The 26,273-nt window shown below is 43.2% G+C and overlaps 1 protein-coding gene across 1 annotated transcript in view; it reads left to right on the top strand.

Moving 5' to 3' along the window:
• Positions 1–26,273, top strand: part of LOC146813820 (calpain-1 catalytic subunit-like) — a 494,946-nt gene that overhangs the window by 436,021 nt on the left and 32,652 nt on the right. The window contains exons 16-17 of the mRNA XM_085610274.1: positions 13,440–13,508; positions 15,951–16,029. Of these exons, the coding sequence (XP_085466400.1) occupies positions 13,440–13,508; positions 15,951–16,029 (148 nt within the window). The remainder of the gene's footprint in view (positions 1–13,439; positions 13,509–15,950; positions 16,030–26,273) is intronic.

Below are 26,273 nucleotides of genomic sequence, written 5' to 3'. Positions count from 1 at the left end.
GAAGACAGGGGTCATCTCTTCCTTGTCCTTCTTGTCAGAGTTAGTCTATCAGAGAAGTTTCCATTCACTAGAATTCTTGCCATTGGGTTGTGGTAAATGGCAAGTGGCCCATATAAGTCTTTGCATGAGGAGGCCCTCTCCTATCTCAGATACCATGGCACAAAGGTCATTCAACAGGGTTGAATGCCTGTTCTGCGTCCATCCCCAGGATCACCATGGGTATGTCCCGTCTATTGGCCTTCTCAATCAGATGTAATAACCCATGAATATTTTCAAAAGTTTGGCTTTTTTTTTTATAAATCCTGACTGATCCAGATCTATTTAAGTAAGACATTCAATTCTCTAGTCTGTTAGGTAGCACTTTCATATACTTTTTCAGATCCAAATTCAGCAGTGATATGGGCCGATACGCTGCGCACTGTTCTTTAGTTTTTTCCTCTTTATGTATATATTAGCGTAGGGTGCAGTGGCGTAGAGTAGATTGCAGTGGCGTAATGTGGAGAGGAGTGACGCAGAATAGAGTGGACTAATGTAGAGTGCACTGGCGTAGAGTGTTGCAGCATAGAGTAGCATAGAGTGCAGTGGCATAGAATTCAGTGGCGTACAATGCAGGGTCATAGAATGTAGTTGTGTTGATTGGAGTGGTGCATAATAGAGTGCAGTGGTGCAGAGTGCAGTGGCACAGAGTGGTGCAGAGTAGAGTGGTGCAGAGTAGAGTGGCGTAGAGTGATGGAGTATAGTGCCATAAAGTGCAGTGGTGCAGAATGGAGTGATGCAGAGTGTAGTAGCGTAGAGTGGAATGATGTAGAGTAGAGTGGCGTAGAGTGCAGTGGTGTAAAATGCATTGGCATAAAATGCAGTAGTGTAGAGTAGAGTGGCATAGCGTTAGTGGCATAGAGAGCAGTGGTGTAGATTGGCATAGAGTGCTGTAGTGTAGTTCCTCTATTACCCATACAGGACCTGCACGTTTGGATAACATAAACTGTAGGATTGGTGGCAGACTAACTCTGAGCACCCCCACCCAGTATGTTAGTCTGTTTGCATTAGCTAGCTCACAGTGCCACTAGAATCGCCTCTTATCGGGGAGAGAATAGTTTCTGGCAACCATAGAACATGACAACCCTGAATCGCTAGGATCGTGGAACCAATGTACTACCTTTCGCTCAGTCACTCGTGCTCCCTTACTTCGTCTCAGAGAGTTACACATAAGAAACAGTTGGGCGTGTTACAATAAGTATTTATTTCACAGTTGTTCTTCTAGCGTAAAATATATGTGCTGTGACAACCGTTACACAGTAGCAAAGATATATATGATCAGCAGTTCAGTGAATATAAAAGGATAGTACAGTTCTACCATTTTGCAATAGTCATGAACACATACATGGATATAAAATGCAGTATAAAAGAAAGCGCGTGTACTCCTGCGATGCCTATCTAGATGTACCTAAGTGTACCTAGCATGTGAGTAGATGTGAAGCCAAGAGGGCCTCTAGGTTTAGTCTAACCCCATTACCTGAAGCAAGAGAGTGTGGGACCCCATCCTGGTCTCGAGTTAGGCACCCCGCAAGGGATGTTTAGACCACTGTCAGCTGGAGCGTCTGCATGCAGGAGCCTCAGCGTCTCTGGTCAGTGTGTCGGCCTGGAAGTCTCTGTTCCCTCTAGCTGACACTAGCAAGAGGTGCTGTATTTATACAGAAAGTATCTAAGATTCCTTTGTCCTTTGTTTCTTGTATTAGCCATTGTTGGATATGAGGATGACGTATGAATTGAACCTTGTACCTTGATATTATGCAGGCAGATGTAGCCCCAGACTAGTTTCCAAGAACCCTTATAAATATTCATTCATACTGTGTCAGTCTAAAGATGAAATCATAGAACGCTAATGTTCAGGGAAACCCTCCTTCTGTGCCAGGACTAGAACTAGGTAAAGGTTCAATCCTAAAAGGCTTGTTACTGTGTAGTGTAGGGGAGGTAATGTAGGTGAAAGGGTATGATGTTACCTGGCCTATATTAGGGAACCTAAATGAAACATAACAGTGCAGTGGTATATGGTAGAGTGTTGGTGATTAGAGTGGCATAGAGTGCAGTGGCGTTGAGTCCAGAGTAGAATGCAGTGGTGTCAAATAGAGTGCAGTGACATACAGTGGAATGGAGTGGCGTAGAGTAGAGTGGACTGATGTAGAGTACATTGGCATTGAGTATTGCAGAGTATAGTTGCGTAGAGTGCAGCAATATAGAATTCAGTGGCGTGCAATGCAGAGTCATAGAATGCAGTGGTGTACATTAGAGTGGTCCATAGTAAAGTGCAGTGGATTAGAGTTGAGTGCTGCAAAGTAGAGTGGCAGAGAGTGCAGTGGCTTAGAGTGGTGTAGAGTGCAGTGGTGCAGAATGCAGTGACACCGAGTGCAGTGGTGCCGAGTAGAGCGCAGTGGCGCAGTGTACAGTGGTGTAGAGTGCAATGGTTTAGAGTGCAGTGCCATAGAGTGAAGTGGTTTAGAGTAGAGTGTCGTAGAGTGCAGGGGATAGTGTGGAGTGGCAAAGAGTGGAGAGGGGCGGAGTAGAGTGACGTAGAGTGCAGTGGACTAGAGCAAATTGTTTCAGAGTAGAGGGAAGTGGCATAAAGTGGAGAGGTGCAGGGTGGAGTAGAGTGTAGTGGCATAGAGTAGAGTGGCATAGAGTATTAGCCTAAAGTGGTGTAGAATACATTGGCTTAGAGTGCAGTGATGCAGAGTAGATTAGAGTGGCGTACAGTGGACTGGCATAGAGTGGAGTTGTGCAGAGTAAAGTGAAGTGGCCTAGACTGAAGTGGCGCAGAGTGCAGTGGTGTAAAGTAGAGTGGTGTGGAATCCATTGGCATAGAGTAGAGTGGTGCAGAGTGGAGTAGCAGGGACGCAGAATGCAGTGGTGTGGTGTAAGGTGGAATAGTGCAGTGATGCAGAGTAGAGTGGAGTGGCTCAGAGAGTAGCATGCATGGTGTGTGTACTAGCACACTTCCATTACAGACAACACATTTTCAGTTGAAATGACCATTACGTTTGAACAGTCAGTTTTGCTATTAAAAGTATACAGGGCACAAATAATAATGTGTGGAAATGGCATCCCCTAGTATGTTGATTTGTTTTGATCACATGAAAGTATTTGTTTCCTACACATTTCAGAATCAACAAAAAATTTGATTTTTTTGTGCTTTGTCAATTCTGATATATTCTAAAATACTTGAACAGCTCATTTAAATGTTGTGTGCTAGAAAACTCTATTTCCTCTACCCTCCAGTATCCAGCAAGATTGTCACATTAATCCTCTCACTTTGAAGACAGAGAGAGAAAAGTAAAGAGAGCCTGACATTTCAACTTTGAATGCACAGCAAAAGTGAAAAGGTAAACACAAGACTTACAGGCCCATTTACAGGAAGGAGCACTCGTGGAAGAATGCAAGGAGAGGCAGTGTGAAAAGGCATTGCTCCTTGGGAGGGTCAAACTGAACCTGGACAGCCTCAAATAAATAAAGCCAGCAAATAGAAAGTAGTAAAATGTGAGTTACAAATCCCAAAGCCAATGGTAAAGTATTCCCAGGGAAGCCCTCTGAATATCCCAAGATGTCTTTAGTAAACCAGATAGCTGTGCTGTCTGGTAGACTATGGTCTAATGGAATAAAATCCACCCAAACCTAAACACATATCCTAGATCAAATTAATGGGCACTAAAGACTACCATTTAGAAACATTGGTGAAACTGCCCTATTTGCAGTACTTTATGTATTTAGTCCAACCAGCACACACTTTGATTCCACTGCTGAAGACACTGCTGTGTATGCTTTGAAACCGAAAACAAACTATGTTATCGTAGTGTGATGGTCGGCTTTGACGTCACAGCCTTTGAGATGGTTGCGCAGACTGGTTAAGAGTGAGCGATGGTGTTCACTTTTCACACAGTACGAGCACACCTTAGGTACACTGCTTCTTTTCAGAAGGTTTGTTTCATAACCACAGGTGCAAGTTTCCCAGGTCCATGCATGTCTCCATGCCAACTGACTTATGGTTGCAAAGTTCCACAAGAGTAGATCTGGCGGATGCAGCATTGGCCCCAGTAATATGGAACTCTTTGCCGGATAAAGTCTGCCATGAAGCTGATATTATGTCATTTCAGGAAAAATCTAAAGAAATGTGTCCTCAAGCTCATTGATCTTAGCCACTCCTGGCTGACTCAAAGTCTGCCTCACTGTTGATATCTGTGTGATGTCGGTGAACGTGCATAACATAACATAACTAGCTGAACCAGCACGGGCTTTTTCTTTGCATTCTGGGATTTGTAGTCCTAGTTTTACAGCTGGATAAACAAGAATACAAATTCCAGAATGCAAAGAAAAAACTTGGATGGCAGCAGCTTGTCCCCAGTGCCTGGGAAGCCTGGGAAGCCTGGCAAGGCTGCACAGACTCTCAAACTGGTTGGGATCCTCTGCTGTGTTTTCGTCGCTATTAAGAAAGCTATTTACTTTTATCCCTTGATCCAATGTCACCTGTCTCATTCCTAAGCTATACGTTTACCAGTGCTTGTTTTCAGATGTGTTCAGGCCCATTGGTTCAAGTCAGATGAATCGTACCTACAACTCCCAGACAGGGCTGCCACCTGGGCAGTAGTTTACTGGTCTGGCTGGGATTTTCATGCCAGGAAGGGTCAAAAAAAGAAAATCATGAAACTCATTAAAACCTATTATTGTTTTTACCCTCTGAAATATGAAATGAAAGCAACAATTGTAAGGTGAAAACATACTGAAACATAACAGGCTAAAATATTGTTAATGTTATCCAGACTATTACTAAATGGGTTTCAAAGGAAATTAAAGCAATTTTCTGGGTGAAAATGGAACACAGAGGATTTGCACTGGTTGATATTCCAGTCAGGCTTGGTTCTAGAGGGTGGGCCAGGCCCTCCAAGGATAGCTCTGTGCCCCCCCCCCCCACCCAAAGCCCATTCACAAGCAGAAAAACATCTTCTTTGGTCTTTCTAAAATCACACCCTGCAGTCAAAACCTGATTGTGTAACCTTCATCTGTAATGCCAATGCCTTGGGCTACTTTAAGTTCCTGGGGACTGGGGTGAGGTTACAAGGGGGACGGCTGCGTCTACTGGGCACGTGTAAATAGAAGGCATGTCTGAGACACCCCTACTATATCAGAGCCGCACACTCCCGTCACACAGTAATTAAGACATGAAAGCAGTTTTATTGCAGAAACAGTGTGAAGGATTTTGCCATTGCAAGTAAAGTAAGTGAAAATGAACATACACTCAAAATATATATTTTAGTAATTGTTATATTTTCTTTCTGCAATGTCGTTATTGCTAACTTTTGTCCAGGGCCGCTGGAATTATGCAGCTGGGATAAACCAAATGATTTGGCAGGGTTGACCAAATGATGTGGAAAAACAATCCAAATCATTCTGTGTAATGTGGCACATTTTGTGATAGTACAACTTGGGGGCTTATCTACAAGGCGGCGATAAAAAATGATTGCCGCTTTTGCGGACGTTTTCGGCCGAAATGCGGCGATAATTTTATCGCTATATCAGCAAGGTCATGCTATCGCGTGAATCCTTGCCTTAGCGCCTGTTTTCTGATCGCCCAGCTTTGCATCTCTAATGAGATGCAAAGTGTGCGTTCCTTCCTGAAATAACTGCAGAAATGTCGCGAACCGACATTTCTCCAATTATCAAGGGAATTGCTAACAAGCATAGCGATAAGAAAAGTAGCGCTAACTATGGTTATCGCTACTTTCCTTACGCCTGCTTTTCAACTGACTTAGCCATGATATCCAATGGAAGGTGGATATCATGGCTAAGTCTGCCTTGCCCTATCAGCAAGCTTTCGCCAAATGTTGTGCGATTATTGCTGGATTTCCAGCGATAATTGCACAGTTGGCACCTTGCGCGTTGAATTTTATCGCTTTGGAGATAAGCGTTGCTGATAGCACGCTATCTCCGCGATAAAATTCAGCGTTGGCCGGCGATAATTATCCTCGCGCTAAGAGCGCTGACCGATAACTATCGCCTGGCCTTAGAGATATGCCCCTTCAATTTTTAAGACGTTTATACGTTAACACTGTCTTGAACAAAGATACATCTTGTTAGTACCACTTAAACACTGAAATACAGCAATAGGCTACCGATAGTGACCAGTCAACATTTACGATTTGTTTGAAGTAGAATCAGCATTTTGCTTTGTTAAAACCTGCAAATTAAGCAGAAAATTATGATTTTGTAACAAATGTGGCAAATATATAACTATGTGGAATACGCTGCAGTCGTAGAATCACATAATTCCAGTGGCCCTGCTAATTGCACTATATTAAGAAGAAAAAAACACTGAAAAAGGCAAAGTTTTGACTCTTAATTGAAAGGACGTGTCAAGTGTCACTAATACTACACAGATACACAATGAGGAGGAGCAGTGCATGTGCCTATTAAAACAGAAAAGCACTAGCAACAATTCAGTGGCAGCACTGGCAATATGTGCTGCCACTTTCTTTTGCTACTCTCAATCTCCTGAGGAGCTTGCAGAAAGTGGAGATCACCATATAATTAGAAGGAATTCAAAGAACAGACACCCAACTTTGGGGCACCAGTGACTGTGTATTTATCCTCTCCCAACAAAGTCTATCCTTTGTCACATGAATAGACAGAAATCAACTATAGTCAGGGCCACTGGAATTATGCAACTCCGCTGCCGTACAGTTTTTAGGTCGAGCCTAGCGCAGCGCGCAAGCACTGCTCTAGGAGATGACCTTTTGGAATCGGTCTGCACTTTTGTTACACTCGTGCTTGTGCTGGCATCCACCTTGCGGGAGCGAGCAGTGGCACGCAGGAGCCATCTGTTTCCAACTAGCGTGGCCGCGCGCGCTTGGTGAGATTCCTCTACTCTCGCTCCCCCTGCCTGTCTCACCCTCGACCTCCCTTGTTTCTTAATAAGCACAGCTCTCTTGCCGGGCTCCCCTTCCCTATTCCCTATCGCGCTTGTTCATTTTACAAATTATTTTCAGTTCAGCATGCCTCTCAAAGTGCTTCACAATTCACGCGACGCCACATCTCCGAAGAACATATTGGATGTTCTTGCTTAATATTGGTGATGTGTAACTTTGAGGAGCGCTTTTTTCATGACTTGCTGCTTTTTCAATTTTTTCCTCTTTGCGGCAAGCATTTGGATTACATGAAAGAAACAAAAAAGCATGCATGGATTTCAAATGCCTCAAATTCGTAAAAATGCATCATAGGAATTTAAGCATATGAAGTATCCAAGTTACATGTGTTTAGAATACCCAACATGTCTACCTTGTTTCACAGTACCGCGCATCCACTAAATTAGTGCAGCCTGCTGATGTCATATTTTTACCTCAGCCTCTGGCATCTGTCTCGTATTAACTTTATTTTCCTAATGTTAGCATAGTTAGCAGTCGATTTATCTACTTTATTACTGAGTTTCCCCGTCGAAGTGAAGTAGCTTTCATATACCTGAGGTTAGTTTCCGAGTTAGTTTATGCTGTTAAAAATTCACTTCAGAGCAAGTTGATGTTAGTACCAAAGGGAGGTTGTAACAACACAAATAAACTGCACTAATTCAAGCCTGGTCAAGCTGTAGCAGCAACACGGTGGAAGCTGACCTTGGAGTAATTAATGACCCCATGCAACCACAAGCTGCGAGCCAGCACAGCAAAGCAGGCATCTAGCGGCAGCACGCGCAGGAGCACCCCCGCAGACTTACAATGGTATCACCTTAGAAAGCCTCCCTGAGCAAGAGCAACCGGCACCGCTAAGAAAGGAAACACAGTCACGAGGAATGGTGATGAGTTAATCACGATGTCTCTCAAAAATTTGCTTTTGCTAATAGACCCTCGCCGTGTTTTTTAGATTCGAGCCGGGGTATTTACTCTGCAGAGGCGTCAATTTTGAAACAGATGGAATCAGCTTTGAGTCCCGGCATCGGCTCTACGTCCTATGATTCTGGGCAATCAATTATTCTCCCCGTGACTTAAAAACAGGAATCTGACTTGACCTAAACACTGTTAGGGCAGTGTTTTCAGTCAAATGTACTATATTATGGCAGATTTCACTAACTGGCTTAAGATTTAACATAAATAGCTGAAAATTGTGCCCCGACTGACATGTTGTCTCTGTTAATTTGCTTTAAAGTTTGTGAACGTACACTTAAGATGTGCTGCAGGGTTAAGCACATACACAGGGATATACTACCATTTATAAATTTAGAGAGATTACCCACGAAGAAGATATGACTTAAGATCGAACTAAGCGCGCTTGTTTAGATTCGAGCCGGGGTATTTACTGTGCAGAGGCGTCGATTTTGAAACGGATGGAACCAGCTTCGAGTCCCGGTGTCTGCTCCACGTCCTGTGATTCTGGGCAATCAATTATTCTCCCTGTGACTTAAAAACAGGAATCTGACTTATGTAATGTAATCTGGTGCTCGTGTAAAGAGCTCTAATTTGATCACGTTCAAGCAATATGACAAGCATTGGCATAGCCAATAGGTATCACTTTTTTGGGCCTTATAAGTATTTAGTTATGCAGCATAATATCCTTGGTGCAACAACATCAACTGTTGCATGGCTAAACACTTATAAGGTCCCAAAGGCAAGACCTATTGGCTATGCCAATGCTTGTTTTACGTAATTATGGATTTGTAACATTTGCCACATATCCATCATCTGCTGCATAAATTGTAGATTTTACCAAAAAGCCATTTCAAATGGATCAAAAGTTGCTTAAAAGGTGGTGACATGTTGCTTGCCTTGAGACCCTCCCTCACAGATGGGTAGCCGCGCTTTACATACTCCTGAGTGATTAATTGATTGATTGCTGCACAGTGGAAGGCCATTTGCAAAGGTTTACTGGTCACCTTCCAGCTGCTTTTTGCTGTAGTTGCATTTTAAACTAGTACTGATTATTTATTTATTATTATTATTTGTGCATTTTTATACAGCGCAAACTTTACCCGGAGGTGTCAAGGCGCTTTACACTAGAACCAGTTATATTACACAAGGACTTCAGAGTACATGAATATCATAAAAGATACAAACAGATAAACTCTAAACTCACATAGGAATGGTAGTAAGTACATGAGTCTACTACAGATACTAGTGGTTAGAGTTACATATATAAAAGATGCAAATGCACTCAAGATTACACATTAAGAAAGGTAGAAGCGAATCGAGTTGAGCAGATATATATATATACATATTTACACAGCATGATCTTCTCGCCATTACTAGGGTGTTGAGATGAAAAAAAAACATCTAGACAGTATTGTGTAAAAAATGACAACATAATAATTTAATACAATCCACATTACACTGCACAATTTAGCCAATCCTGCTGCATAATTTGGTTCTCCCCCATTGCAAATATGTCTAGTTGCCTTGATTATAATGCTGCTGTTACTCCTTGGGTTCCATAATGCGTCCTAAACTAATAATACAATATGTTGGTCTAATGCACTTGCTGCAGAGATGTTCCTACAGTCGGTCGTTTCACAAGTCCAAATCTTGCTACTCAGCCTTTCAGTTCTGGAAAAAGAGTGAGACAGTGTAGGCAATCTGCCTTTTTTTTGCATGGGAACCCTAGATTTATTTGCCTTTTTCTGGAAACTATTTTGCTGGTTTTTGAACTCTATACACAAGGGGCCCGATTCACAGAACTAATTTAAGACAAAATCCTAAACTTACCACCATTTTGGTATTCACAGAAGGCACTTACTCATTTTGGTATTCACAGAAGGCACTTACTCATTTCGGTATTCACAGAAGTTAGGACTCCTAACTTTAGGACTCCTAAATGCCTTTGTGAATACCGAAAGTCTTAAAATTAGGATTTTTCTCAGTTTAGTAGTAGTAAAGTTAGGACTCCTAACTTTAGGACTCCTAAATGCCTTCTGTGAATACCGAAAGTCTTAAAATTAGGATTTTTCACAATTTAGTAGTAGTAAAGTTAGGACTCCTAACTTTAGGACTCCTAAATGCCTTCTGTGAACACCCAAAGTCTTAAAATTAGGATTTTTCACAATTTAGTAGTAGTAAAGTTAGGACTCCTAACTTTAGGACTCCTAAATGCCTTCTGTGAACACCCAAAGTCTTAAAGTTAGGATTTTTCCCAGTTTAGGAGTAGTCTTTAAATGCTGTTTTGTAACTCCTATGTGTGCTGCTTAATGCAGCACACATAGAAGTTGCAAAACCGCATTTTTTTTAAATGATTGTTTATGTGCAGGAAGGGGGACCTTCCTGCACATAAACAATCATAGGTAATTTGCTGTTTCTATGTGTGCTGCACATGGAAACATCAAAAACTAGAAGAAATAAAACAATTCTCCGCGTTTCGCCTGTTTAAGACCAGGTTTCCCTGGTCTTAATTTGGCGATGCCTCCTATTTACGCTGCCCTTGTAAATAGGGGGCAGCATCCAACTCAATGGGTGTTGCGGTGGAACGCCCACCACAACACCCATTGCCCTCCCCTTTCTCGCTAAGTGCAGCATGAAGGGGTGCCTTATTTACAAGGCAGCGTTAAGCCATGTTGAGTGGCTAAACGCTGGCTTGCAAATAAGGCGAGGCCCCTATCGCTATCACAACATCACTGAAAATGTAAATATGCCCCTTGGTGTTTTGACCTTATTACTGTTTTGGTATTGCGTAAATACTTACACATCTTCCTAATTTAAGCCGACCTGCTCTGTGCCATCACTATCAAGGGGTTGAGCTCAAATTAATTTAGAAACTTTTCGGGTTCACCCTGACAAAAAGTGATGTTATTCATTTGCAGCTGCCCACTCCATAATCAACTTTCTTACAGAGGGCAAGAGCTATTAAAGAAACAACTTTGAGCTCCCACCATCAATATACACATTCTGAGCTGCTAGGTGTCCCTCATCTGGATAAACAACACCCTTGTTTAACTTCAAAAAAATTTGCTGTTTTGGGGCATTTTGCATAACTCACCTACAACACTAACACTGTTAACTAAAGATTGATTGACAGCTAATGAAGCAGTGGTATGTTTTGTTCGGACATCCTGAAATCCTACGGACACTTTCAGAACATGGCTCCAATGGGTAAACACCAAAGATTCTAGAATCTTGACAAGAGGAATACGCGATGAGGTACACAGATGAGGGATGGAGGTTGATTAGAGGAGAGTGTGAGGATAGAAAAGGAGTAAGAAAAAAGAAAAGGAAGGACAAGATAAAAGAAAGCTAAGGAAACAGGTGGATAAAACGATTAGAAAAAGTGATCAAAAGGGAAGAGAAGAAATATAACAAGGGTCGATTCGTGAGAAGCATGGGGCGATGAGCATCATAAAGTAGAGAAGGAGAAAAAGATGCAGGAGGATGAGGAGTGTGAGGAAGTAGGGTGGATGGAGCAGGATACTGATGAGCAAAATGAGTGATGCGAATGGGGATGGTAAGCATGCACTGAGTTAGGGGCCAAAAGAGGTGACCAGAGGGAGAGGAACACAGTAGGGTGAAGGATGGGGAGGATGAGAAAGGAAGGTGGTCACATAGGTCATGAGCAAATGATAAGTGTGTGGGTAAGGGGCCAAAGAATTAGTGTGATGAGACTGGAGGATAGTGGTGGAACAAGAAGGGAAAGAGATTGATGGACCAGGAGGGGGCTGGGTAAAGAGGGGTGGCGGGAATGGGAGAGACTTCTGGGAGACAGAAGGGGAACGAAGACGAAGCATGCCAGTCACTGTTTAGGAGAGAAAGGGCAATTTTGGAGCACTTACATGAGCAGCACGTTTCCTCTTTGTTCCTCTTAAGATACATTCTGCTCAAACAACTGACATCAAAATAGTAGGGGAGAGATTAACCATACAATCATCACCCTCGAAAGATGTACTCGTGGCATGGTGGGCAGATAGGCGTAGAAAAAGGCCCACATTTGATGTCTGGTTTGCCTTTATTTTTGCTCAGGTTGACACTTTTAATTGCTGCTGCAATTGCTACTGTGCTTGCTTTGTTAAAATATGCATAGTCCCAGATCTTTGTGGATCTCATGTGTGCTCGTAGGTATGCGCTATATATTATAGGCCTTAGTAATGCCATTGTGTAGAATGTGGAGAGCTAGCAGAGAAGTACAGATCCACAGACTGTGAAGTGCTAGGCACACAACCAAGCACCAACACAAGCTCATGCACATCCCACAAATCATTACCCACACAGGCAGCACCAGTGAAGGTGAGTCTAACAGAAGAGAGTGAGGTAGAGAGTAAAGGGTGAGGTGGAGGTGGAGGTGGAGCGAGAGAAGGGTGAGGTGAAAAAAGGGGACCGTGAAGCAGAGAGACAGGAGGGTAATAGGGAGGAGGCTGAGGCACACGGAAGGAGAGTGAGTAAAAAGGAGGATGGTGAGGAAGGTGAGTCAGAAAGACAGGGAGTGCAAGCCAAAGGGAGAGGAGGGCAAGCATGGCTGAGAGGAAGGCGAGAAAGAGAGAGAAAGAATGGTCAGGAAAAGAGAGAAAGGTTAGGTGGAGAGAGAAGGGTGCAGTGGAAATAAATGGATGAAGTGGAGTGAGAAGTTGACGCACAATGTGAGGATGCAAGGGCAGCAGGGAGTCAAAGTAAAATAAGGCATAAGAACGGAGGGTGAGGTGAGAGAAATATGAGGGTGAAATGGAGAAAGAGAAGGGCACAACTGGGAAGCAGATGGATGTTAGAGAGAAAGTAGGAGGAGAAAAGAGCGAGGTGGTAGAGAAGTAGAGGGTGAGGTGAGTGGGAACAGCAGGATGAAGCAGAGAAAGGAGGGTGAAGTCAGGATAGGGGAGGGACAGACAGAGATAAAGAAGGGTGAGGTGAAGAGCAGAAGAGATAAAGCCTCGCGTTTTAATCCTCTACAAATACACAGTTAAAACTGGTAGACAGAAGTCTGCAGTAGGTGCGATCTGTAGCTCACATCTGTACAAGACCATCCAGCATGCCCAGACCCAGCTCTACGACACCTGGGAACTCTGGACAAACCCATTTATCTTTAATGCCTCTCCATGGCCCTCCAGATCCCAAGTCCTGGAACTGGGTCTGATTCCAGTACCTGCTCTTGGCCATCCAAACACCAACAAAACTCAAACATGGGTAGCATGTTTGTTCAAGAAAGGTAACTGTTACCAGAGAACATTAGGATGTTATTCTAAACGCTGGTACCAGAGTTTGTGTCCTTTGGTAACTGGTGGTGTGGCCATCTGTCCATCAGAACTTGACAGGTCACTCTACACGCACAGACACACTTAGAATGTGCCCTCACAAGACATTTATTTGGAGCGGAAGTGTCTGTGACTCGATGAGCACTTCTTTGTTGTTTTATCCCATAACACTCATATGTTTACCTACTATAGACTGGCAAAAAAACATGCTAGCTGCTCTGGTCATGTTTTCCTTAACCAGACGCATTCACAGAAAGACGGCAACGCCAAGCTGGGTCTGGTTGAATTCCATACTCTGTGGAAGAAGTTACAGCTGTGGATGGTAAGTTGGCTCAGGCTGGCACCGGTCATCAAGGTTGAGTGATGGGTGGGTCCACCCAGTGTCTCCTTGAGACATGACCAGCAGGGAGGTGAGGGAGAGCGTGGACACTCATGGTGAGTACTGACTGCAATGTGGGCTCCGCTGATTTTCTGAGGGTGAGGGATAGAAGAAAGGATCTCTGAGAGTGACAGATGTGTAAAGAGATGAAAAGACGCTTGTAAGAAGAAAGGAAGGGCATAGCTACGGGGAAGTAAGTCACTGAAATATAGGACTAGGTAAATGGATATCCTGAAAGATGGAATGCTGGGGCAGGGATGGGGGTGTCCGGAGAGTGGTTCACAGAGAGAAAGTAAAGTGGTCGTTGAAGCAGTTTAGGCTTTCTGGTATCATCAAATCCCCCTGCATCATGGTGAATGCCACAAGACTGGAAGCAAAGGCCTGGCTAAGGCGTGATGGGCTGTTATGAGCTTGCAAAGGCATAGTAGCCATGTCGGGAGAAGCTAGTGATGTTAGCTGTGAACTAGACAAGTTGGCTGGCATCACTACAGCCACCACAACTGCCGGACATCTCTGTGAGCACCAGAACTGGCAGACATCGCTGTGGCCACCAGAACTGGCGGACATCACTGTGGGCACCAGAACTGGCGGACATCTCTTTGGGCACCACAACTGGCAGATATTTCTGTGGGCACCACAACTGGCCGATACAGTAGATGCGACAGAGCCATGTTCCACATGCCATCAGTTGGTAACATGCCTAATTTCTTGTTTTTAGTACTGGGGGGGGTGATAAATAGCTGATAGAAGTGGTGCTGATATAAAGAGTGGTGGTGCTGCCATCAATGTTATACAACTGCAGTCATAGGGATTTTGAAGAGTTCCAACTTCAAACATGCATTCAGCAGGAGAGTGATAAGGGTGTAGTATACAGCTGGTGGTGCATTTTAGAGTAAACGTTCACAAATATATTACTAAAGCATGGTGTGGTAGCACACTCTCATTTATGGGCAGCACATTTTCTATTGAAATGGCCACTAAATGTGCCCAGACGTCCAATTTTACTCATAAAACAATAGAGTCCACATACAGTGATAGGTGGGAATCAGGTTTCAGCAAATATGTATTATTTGTGTATCACAAAGATAAGTATCTTTGTTTTGATTCTATTATAATCTTTGTTTTCATCACAATTCAGAATTGAAAAAAAATTACCTCATGTGTGCTTTCCTTTTGGGTGATATAGTTTGACATATGTGTACAGTACACTCACACACAGGTATTTACATGTTGTTGTGTGTTAGAATATAACTGACTTCCTATTGTCTTTCGTTTCAACATCCCTGAACTACAGTAAGACTGTCACATAGTTCACTTTGGAGTCAGAGAAAGAAAAGTAAACACCAATCTCCATGCTAAAAGAATAAGCAGTATTTTGTCAGAAGATATAGCCTGAAATTTGACCTTTGTATTTGAAAATGAACTACAATTTGACAGGATGAAAACAAAATTTAAAGAACTTTCAATTGCTTATTCACTTTCTGAACTTCAGCATGGTTATTTTAGGTAGGGGTAGGCGTAACTTTTAATTCCGCTGGCGGAATTGGAGGGATTTGTTAATTCCATGTTTCTTTGAATTACTAATAAATTAAGCCGCTAGCCTGCAAAATTAATCATCAGTGTTTGTTTTTTAAACAGGGCTGGAAGCGGGAGCAGTCCCTCAATGTTTAAAACACACTGCAGATTAAACTTCAATCTGCAGTGACTTATAAACATAGAGGGACTGCTCCCACTTCTGCCCCTGTTTAAAAACCACAGACTGCATTGCTGTGCATATACCTCGGTGCCTTTGCATACTCTGCAGTGATTACTGCAGAGTATGTAAGGGTGCCAAGGGATGTTGATACTTGTGCCAAATACCAAATGCACTTACAGTGCATACCCCTCACTGCCCTTACATACTCTGAGGGGTATGCACAACAGTGCATACACATTGGCGCCCATACATACTCCGCAGTAATCACTGCAGAGAATTTAATGTTGCTGATCAGTATGCACTACAGTGCATTTGGTATTTGGCAGAGCTATGTTTTAGTACAAAATGCATCCTTGCATCTATCTTTGGATGCTAGAGTGCGTTTTGCACCAAGAAAATAGCACCAAATGCCCACTCTATTCCGTTGCGGAATTTCCCCGAATCCCGTAGATTTTTAATGCAATTTGGTGGAACCAAATTCTGCCAATTCTGCCCACCTCTAATTTTGAGGGTGCTGCAGCACCCATGCACACCTACTTCCAACACATATGGCTCATAGGTGTGGAGTCTTCAGAGGGTGGGTGAAATGTCAATAGAAACCTGAAGGGGAAGAAGCAATATTTCCCTCCCAACGTTTCTCAGACCACACCCCAGCATATTCTCTGACCACACATTCCTCTTCTTTTCAGGCAATCTTCCTACAGTATGACCTGGATAGATCCGGCACCATGAGTTCCTATGAGCTGCGGAATGCACTGAAGGAGGCCGGTGAGTGTGATGAGGTAGAAGTGGTGGGGTCCATGAGATAGCACCGTGGTAGCTTGCATGCGCAGAGATGGGGAGAGTGGGCAATTGCCCACGGCCTCCACCATCCAGGGGGCCCCCTGAGAAGGAGAACTTTCTCTCAATTTTACAACAGTCTCCTCTATGTCTCTATCAAAACCCCTCTCTCTTTCTAGATTGACCTCTGACTTTCTCTCTCTGTCCAGTGTCATTGCCTAATCCCTCCACCATCCAGGGGATTTATAATGTTTAAATAAATCCCCTTTTTTTAAAATTGGAGACGGTTCTGGAGTTTTGGGATCCGAGAGCGCGTTATACTGGATAGTTTGTTGAATTGGATTGCCGGTATTTCTCCGCCGGCGAACGCTTCAACCCCCACCCCCACGGGCTCAGGTTTCCAGAAGGAGTTCATTTGTTAGTTTTATATATATATATATATATATATATATAGATATATGTATACATAGCTATATCTATCTATATCTATATAAATATATAGATATAGATAGATATAGATGTATAGATAGATATATATAGATATAAATTAACTACTGGCAGTCACCAGTAGGCAGTTATAGTTAAGACCTTGTTTCTATTCAAAATGCGTTTTTTCTTTTGCCAATATCTTTGGTGCCATTTGATGAATCTTTGCGAAATGTAATGGGGCGGGCAGGTCAGTTCCTGTGTTGAAAGTTTCAAGCTGATCCGTCAAGCGTGGGCTGAGAAAAAGGGGGGGGGGTTCCAAAATGCGTTTTCTCCATGTTAATTTCCATAGGAAACTTTAGACACGGCTACAGCCCGAACTGCTGAACGGAATTATACCAAATTTGGCAAAAAGGTAGCTCTTGGTCCAGAAAGCACTCTTTTTGTTAAATGGTGTAAATCCATTCAGTACTTGCTGAGAAATGTAAACCTTTCTCAGATATCCCTATATCACAAGTCTGCGATCTGATTGGCTGTCAACAGTTCTAACCAACAAGTATTAGCAGCCATCTTGTGACTCGGTTGAACTGAGTCACAAGAAAAAAGGTTTAAAAAAAAGATAAAAACAAGAAAAGAGGGCAGGGCAGGAACACCCTGACCCCCTAGGCCTGCACAGGGGGTCAACAGAGGTGCGCGAATCCTGCAGACTTGTTTTTAAAACTAAGCGCTGTATCCCTCGCTTCGTTTCTTTTGAGCCCCTGGGTGGGCCAGGTCCCAGGTGCAATTGAAATTAGGTATGAGGGGGCCCCTGCAGCCCCAGGGCCTGCCACCTTCTGGGACTATGGTTATTAAAGTGCAGGGGAGCCAAACGGGCCCCCCGCAGCCCTTGGGGACCACACCCTCCATGGGATTATTCATGGTAAATGGGCCCCCCGCAGCCCCGGGGACCGCCACCTCCCCGGGGATATTTTTATCAGGTCCTTCACGCAGCTGTAGTGTAAGAGGTGGACTATACGTTTACCTGTCGAGAGAACACTTACTAATTAGCCATCAGAAAGTACTCCAGTCGAGTACAGGTATTGCACAAAACAGTGGCCTCTTCTTTGCTAAATATGCAGGGCAAGATTCATTCTGGCACGATGCTCGTGTCATAAAAATTAAACCTCAACAGGAAGCACTGACAGATATAAGGAAAGCAGGTGCCCGAGTTGAAGCTCCACTTCTGTAACTCATTTATCAGCCTAACTTCTTGGGCATGGTCATGGCTAAGAAGGTGTACTATCTCTTCATTTCCAACGTGAAAAGATCGCTGCAATGCTTGATGGAAGTGGTTGCACCCTTGCTTTTCTCGAGCACAAAACCTTATGCAGTTCCTGTGACCAGGAGGTTCATTCTCGTTATCACTAAAAAAAATCAGTGGTTTCAGGGACGTTATGGTTAGGAATTAGCATTTAAAAAACCTTAGAAATTCACTAAAAACACAAAGGTTACAGTGACGTTATAGTTAGGCTGACAATTCACTGTTACAAAACCATAGAAATCTAGCCATTATAGTTAGCTGAGCACAGTGATGTCATCAGTGATGTCACTGACCATGTCATTAGTGATGTAATATGTGACATCATCAGCAGTGCATTGCAGGAATGCAAGTTATAGTTACCTCAGCTAACTATAATGGCTGCATTTCTATGGTTTTGTATGAGTGAGATGTCAGCCTAACTATAACGTCGCAGTAGTCTTTTTTTTTTTGTAAAAAAATATATATATATGTATGTGTGAGCAAGGTCGGAGTTTCCCGACCGAAACGCGTCATGGCGACATGGTGGTGAGCTAAATAAATCATTTTCGACGAATCTGGGTCTGCTCTTGTTTTCTGTCGTCACGAAGGAGTTTAAGCAAGGATCATTGATGTATATATATATATATATATATATATTTCTATAGATATATGGAAACATGCAGACTTGAAATAGTGGGAGAAAGGTATTAAAATTAAAACTTGTTCTGAGGCAAATATGCCTTGCTTTGGGTCCCTAAATTCCTTAAGATGGCACTGAGATTGCACAGTACGTATCACATCTAAGGTAGTCATCCAGTGTGACTGTGGGAAATATGTACAACACTGTCCAGCTAATACTGGGTCCGCAAGGTGGCTTATTTTATATTTATACCAGAAAAAATGCATTGACCGAGTCGTCTGGACCCTCTGAGTTTGAAGAGGAGTCCTACCCCAGGCAGAGCACGGAAGCATTATTGGTGAGCACCACCCCCACCCCCCATAATTCAGGCCTGCAGGCCTGCAGGCCTGCATTTGTTGCTGAGAGGGTTTTGACTGACTACTGTGGAAGGGAAGAGTCTTTGCAAAACATAAGGAACATAAGGAAGAAAGATACAATACAATACTATAAGAAATGCACAAACCTTCCAAAACATAGTTAAACTACCCAGAATAAAAAAAGGTAGAAAGCTGGCCGGAACATAAAAAGTACACAGTTTACCCAGGACGAAAATAAAATTGATAAAAATGCAATTATCGAGGTCGAACTCAACAGGGGCGGCATTCAGCTGCTATTATCAAAACATTGCAGATGGCCAACAGCAGCTAAAACAGTAACAGAAGGGGGGGTCCAAGACACTCGGCAGCCAGTGCTTGGGCAAACAACCATTCAAAATGATGAAATAACAATAAGAACTTTGTGCCTGTATGATATTAGCTGCAGTCAACCCACAGCCGGAGCAACGCAGTTAATGTCCAAGCTGGAAGAGAGCCAACATCTTGCAAGAAATTGAACCATTAATCGACTACTAAAACAACGATTTAAAAAGGAGAAGTCAAAATAAACAAAACTGTAACTATTTAAACCACAGCACTCAACCTCCTGGTTGCAAGCTTCATACATTTAGAAAATCCAGGCGATAACTGACACTATTCCACTTCAGACATTCATCAACAGCAGCTTTACAATCTTCAATGTTCAATTGATTAAAACTAGGCAGGAGCCAATAACGCCTTAGACAAGGTAGAGAAGGACACTGGCATATAATGTGAGAACGAGACTCCTTCGTGATTGGACAGCCCCCGCAGAGCTCTTGTTATTCGCCAGTCGCATGTCCATACTTGTGTGCATCTAGAGGAATGAGGCCAGGCTGAAGACAAGGTAGTCGCGTTTTAATGATGAATTTAGGTGGAAGCATTCATTTTCTTATGAAAATCCAATATTAAGTGTGTGCGAACTGTTGTGCAAATAACTTGCAGGACATCCTGAGCTGACAGTCACCTGGTGTGTTTCAAAAGTAAGTGGTAAATAAGCTTGAATCAGCTCATTATCTGCGAGCCGGCCAATCGCAATCTGGTGACATTTGCACATTTCAGATTCCCTGTCTTGGTTGATGCCCCACAAAAGCTGCTTCGCTGACCCCGAACCAGCTAGAGCTAGGGTGGTGCAAAAAGATAGGAGGCAAGCATAAAGCACAAAGTTTTGGCAAGACCAATTGATTTCTTGCCAACTTTGGGCCCTCACACTGTACTGGATGGTAACTGGAATAGACGCCCATATGTAGCATCGGCATTGCATGAGGTCCAGCCAAGATGAGAATTGATTTTTGTAAACTAAGGCAACCATATATAAGTGGTGAGCAATAGTTTACTATCTATGACTTTACAGACTGCGGAAAGACCGAGGCCCGAGAGGTTTTTAAGAAGGCGCTGAAAAGCAATAATCAGAGTGTTTTTCTTGATCGATAATGCCTTCTTTTGTGCAGTGGTCTGTCCTCAATCGTTAAACCTGACGCCGAGGTGTTTTACATTGGAGACCCTTTCTGCTTTCGGCCCGTTGATAAACCAAACCCCATGCTTTATTCCAATTACCAGAATCTTGGTTTTGGATGTATTAATACCAAGCCTATTAGCTTTGGAATAGTCTGATAGGCTGATCTCAGATCTTTGTAACCCTATTGCAGTTTGGTCCATTAGGATCATGTCATCAGCATCCTGCAGTAGGTGCAGACTTCTACCTGCTATTTTAGGAGGGAAAGCTTTAACTGTGTTTAAATGGTCATTTTAGTCTGCTAAGTACAGGTTAAAAGTAGAGGGGCCAAAATGCAACCCTGCGTCAGGTCCCATAGTCAGCACCCAATGTGTATACATCATCGTTGAGAATTGGGACAATTGCTTGCTACTCTCACTTTCACCCATGTGTTGGAGTTGAGACTGATGATAGCAGTCAGCTGGTGCCAAGGAATGCCCCAGGCTGATAGTCAACACTAATTAATTACTGTTTAGCACTTTTAAACAATTTTTTGTATCACTGTTTAGGATAAATTGGAATGTGTTAAAAATAATTCATCCAATAATTGTCCCTTTACTACATCTGGTCGAGAGATTGAGCAAGGCAGGTGGTGGTTTCCACCACTGTGAGGACAATATGCAGCTGTACCTCAAGACTGATAGCAAAGAAGACAAGAAGACATTGACAATCTGTCCCAGTGCCCATCGGACTCAAGCTTATGAATATCCCGGATGAAATACAAACTTAAACCCCAAAAGACTGAATTCCTGCTAATATCCCCTGAAATCTCTAAATCTTCAAGGTTCTCCCACCTGGTTGCATCACTAAACTACAGGCCTTCAACATCTTCCCCAAGATTGTAAAATCACCACAATTCTAAGGCATCACGTTTAATAGCTCCCTCAATCTTGATCTTCATATCAAAGAAGTCTCTAAGTTTTTAGATTTCAACTAAAGCTGCTCTGAAGTATCAGACCCATCATTCCCGAACATGACTTTGAAGCTTCTGTACAAGAGGTTGTGATATCTCACATAGAATATAGGAATTCTGTACCACCTACGTCCTGTATAAACCTTCCAAAAGCTATCCTCCACTCTAAAGCCTAGCTTACCACTGATATGAGAACATTCAATAGAATCCTCAAAGATAGAAATGCACTTTCTCACATTAGAAATGTATATTTCATGGGGAGCGATTTTAACGTTGTCATACTGCATATGTGCATTGATTAGTAACAAAATGTCACTTGAGAAGATTATGAACCAATTTATGACTTGAATAGATGATACAGATTAATTATCACTCTGATCTGCAATGATGTGAAATCGTTTCTTCCTATTTTAACAATTTTAGTTAAACTAAAATAAATTGTTTTTGATTTGAGAAAATTAATTACCCAAATTCTCTACTACTTGCAGCAGTTAACACTTAAATCTCGCTTCACTTATAAAACAGTTTGTATTGCTTTGTTTCATTTGGCTTGATAAATATTAGGCACAGGCATTTCAGGTTTGTAACTGAACTTTTCAGGAAACCTGCACATTTTTCCTAAGTAGAACTACTCATAAGTTCTCATACTAGAGAAGGTAAATACATCTTATCTCTACAATTGGAATAGCCTTGTATACACACATTAAACCTGTCACCAAGCTGTTTAGGTACAGTGAGAACAGGAGCTAGGGCCATTACACAGTAAACCCATGATCACTATTCAATGATTTCACTATGATCAATTAGGGAGTGGGTATGGCTAACGGATAGGGCAGTGGACCTCGAAACTGGGAAACCCGGTCAAGTCTCGGCAGCGACGCTTTAAAATTACATGATTGACCGATGGTATGGATTAAAATATTTCCTGTGAAGTAATGCCTTATCCACTAACAGACCCAACAGACATTTCTGCAGATTGTCAGGTGGATTGAATACTTCTAACTGCAGATTCCTCATCTTCAAAATATACCCAGACGCCAGATGGGATCTGGACAATTCGTCAGCAGTGCTTCTGTACACCACCTGGTATCACTATGAGGCTATAAGGTGACTCCGTACCACCCTGAAAGTGATGAAGCGGAGCTGCATGTAAACACCGCCTGTGCACTGATATCAGTTTTTTTCTTTCCACAAACTTCAATGTAGACCTGAAGCTCCGCCTCCATCTTTGTCAATCTTTGGATGACTTCCAAAATTCATAGTGTGCTAGAGAAGATATGTCCCAACGAAACTGCAGGAACTAGATGTCAGTCAGGGACTCGCATGATGTGTATTTGTTGTGTTTGAGCTCTGCCCATGATTCGAAGATGAGTGATAAATCAATCTTCATGCATCTGAAGGTGATCTGGGAGTAGAAAGCAAAGTTTACACCACTACACTGAGCACAAGAAGAGTTCATGGTGAAAGCACAAATCCTGCTCTCTCTCAGGGTCATGGGGTCACTCACAATCTTGTCCAAAAGGCCTCCTCCACATATTTCCTACTCAAAATCTTCTGGTTAGTTGAAGTAGAAAATGCTCTATAGAAAGTAGAAAGCCAAGCAGGACTCAATCCCATACTGCTACCCAAAACCTGGTGTGAACTCTCAAGGGCATCAAATAATTTCTACCCTTCCCACGCCAGGATGTTCCCACTGGCCCCCAGTTAGAATTCCACCGGCAGACAGTTGCTCGAACATGAAAAACCTTGAAAAATCAAGAGAAAAGAAGGGTTCAGCAAAACAGGAACAATTTGTTTAATTAAACAGAGTGTCTGGGAGAACAGTTACAGATGCAGGGTCTGAGGACTGTCTCAAATTACAATTGGTCTGCGACCTCTGTTTATACAGTTCATTGTAGGTAGTAATGAATTTCCGGTGATCGATGTTTGGTAAAGAAAGTAAGTTGCTGCCTTTGGATTCATAAATTAATTGTCTAATGGATAATACAGGTGGGCCTCGACCTCACCTGAACACTATGTGGCCATTGAGTAATGGGTCCAGATGTCCGGCATGGGGAGCATGTGATCACTGCACGTGCTGTGCTCTAATTGGCTCGATGTTCCTACCTAATGTGGCATCTGACTTTATGGTGTTTTAGGAGCGCGCATACCCCTCCGGCCATATGTGCTTTATTAGGGCCAATCTCCCTCGACCATTGAAGTGTTGCAGCGCCTATCTGTGGGTTTCATCTTAGGTGTCCTGTTTGTATGTTTGTCTGCCAGCTATGTGCCACCCTATCAATCAGTGACCTAGGTCTCAAAGCCTGTCTGACTACGTATTTGCGAGTCGGGTTTATGTGGAGTTCACAACGGGCGAATTAGTTAATAAATATGCAATTTCGTTCTCATAAATGAATGTATGGTTTTTCATATTATCATTGACGTTTTGCATATTAACAGGGCCCTCACTCTACGCTAACTGATCCCTTTGGGACCAGTTTTCTATAGTGTACCAACACTGATCCAAACTGCTACCAAAGCTCTTTAGACCATGCCAGTGCCTCTGTGTCGACACTGGTCCCAGACCCAATCCATACACCTGTCTCAAACTCCAAAACAACATCTGCTTGCACCAGACTTACGTTATGCTATTAAATTACAAATGCGCAGCCATTCATTATGCACCAAGACACTCATCTCTTTCAGTTTCTTCCTCAACGCCAGTACTACCAAAGGCTAGTGACCTTGTTCAAATCTGATTCTGACGGGGTTGAAGGCATAGCCAATGTTTCCCATGACACTAAATGACAAGCCAGACAAACTGCTTTCCGCTCACTATACAGATGAGGTTTGAAAGCGACTCTTCCTGTGGGCTAAATACATCCCCAAATGACATTACTAGTTTTCCTGCCAAAACTGTCTTTAAAAGAAGAAGGCAAGCAAGCAATTTCCCATCACCCATCAGCATAGTAAGTGACATCACAGGATCTCCCATTATTCACCTGCACAGGAGGTAATATCACATCACTGAATGTCCCATCATCCATTTGGAGAGGAAATTACAAAACTGACTTTCTGCCAAAATTGTTTTTAAAAGAAGACGCCAGCGACAGCACTTTATTTCCCATCACACATCAGCACAGGAAATGACATCAAGGCACCCTGCACTCCTCCCCCCTCCCAGGAGCTATTTAATGACAGCTGCAGCACAAACACACAGCGGACTCAGCGCTGGGGCACCAAAGGCAAGCTCATTTGCGCTTGTCCAGTGCCAGGAACTCTAATCCGATTACCGCTCAGTGATGCTCTGCAGCAGTACTTAGATCGCTAGACCCCAGACACCGTTCCCCCGCTGCCACTGTGCCTCACACAATGTTAGCAGCTTTCACCTGCACCCACTGCTGGTTCTCCAGCAGACATCCACCCACACTCAAATACTAACAACGCTTCAAGCTGCAAATCTCTGAAAACTTTACCCTGAACTCAACCCTCTCTAACGACCACCCAGCCTATGAGCTACCCTTACCAACCTCATCACCGACTTCATCACTCTGCTCATCATTGAATAGACACCCTATATTTTCCTTGTTGACCTCAACTTTCACCTGGAAGACCAAAAGGTCTCCTGCTCCACAGCACACCTTGAAAGCTTGAGCAACATTGGACTCACCCAGATATCACAACCAACACACACTGCAGGACACATACTGGAGTCCATCTTCACCACAAGCAACAGCATCAAATACAACTCCTCCTCACCCTTCACATGGAGGCACCTCAAGTAAACACCCTACTAGGTTCAGCATTTCAAACCGCAGCTGGGGCAAGATCACAAAAGCAGACTGGCTCAGTGCCCCCAGCATGGATCAACCCTGTCCCACAGACAACATCGACAATGATATCAACAATTTCAGCAACTGTATTAAGAACTGTGCGGGCTCCCTCACACCCATCAAACTCAAAAAGCATAGCAGATCAAACATGCAGGCCAGCTGGTACTCAGAAGACCTCCGAGACACAAAACAACACTGTAAATAGCTACAAAGGAAATGGAGAGCAATCCATGACACCACCTGGCCTCCAGTGAAAGAAAGTGCCTCTTTTGCACTGGTAGTGTGAAGAACAGCTGTAGAGCTGGACTTCAATAGCCTTTAATTGATGCTAAGGTTATTTGGTTAGATGAAATTCTTCAAGGAGGCCCAACCGCATCTGAACCACTGTTGCCCTTTAATGGGGCCCCAGTCAGACCACCCAAGGCCAGGCGACACAGACCTGCCCTGGTGACGCAGATTTTTTGACAAAGCATACTGTTCCTGAAAGCCTAGTAATAGAGGCGTCCACTAGTGAAGTTTAGCCTTTCTGACTAATCACCTGGATATAAAGTTGAAATGTATTAGTGCCTTTGGCAGGAAGTTAGTTTAGCCCTCCTACGCTTAAATGCAGTGTGTTTTCTGGTTAGATACACACTTGCTTTAGAGAAGTAGCCAGCAAGATCTTGCTGATCATCCTGGTGGACTTGGGCCTCGCCTCATTGGTCCAAACGATACAGCATGGATATTACATTGCAAAGTATATTTTGTCCGCTGGTCTGGATACCACAAATTGTATAGGCAAAGGTAGTGTCACTAGTGTTGTGCACACCTGGGTGGGGGCAGCTGAGTTCTCAGGAGCTGTCCCAAGCGTCCTAATGGGCATGTCCCTCTTTGATGGTTCCAGGTTGTCCAGAGAAAAAGCTGATGTGGTGGTCAAATGACTTGAATACCGTAGCACCACAACACAATCTTTGGGATTACCAACTGTAGTCAAGCAGTTACCTCAGCATTATTAAAGCTTCAGGGATTATTTGAGAATGCTAACCTATTGACCACATCTGTTGTCCCACTCGGCACAACAACAGAAATCTGTGTAATTCCGAGACTGAGGTCGTTTGCACCATTAGAGATAGTAGTTTTCTAACTTCTTTGATTTCCCCTCACACATTCATGACCAACCAGTAAATACCAGGACACAATTTTTCCTCCTCAGCTCTGAATCCATAACGTATGGGTCTTGGCATTTTTCCAAAGGTTTTGCGCGTATCTTCCATTTTCTCCTTCCTCCCCCCACCT

This window comes from Triturus cristatus, chromosome 6, assembly GCF_964204655.1.
Source record: "Triturus cristatus chromosome 6, aTriCri1.1, whole genome shotgun sequence".
Classification (NCBI taxonomy): Eukaryota; Metazoa; Chordata; class Amphibia; order Caudata; family Salamandridae; genus Triturus; species Triturus cristatus.
The sequence above is the reverse complement of the archived record's forward strand: the minus strand, read 5'-3'. Positions and strand labels throughout refer to the sequence as shown.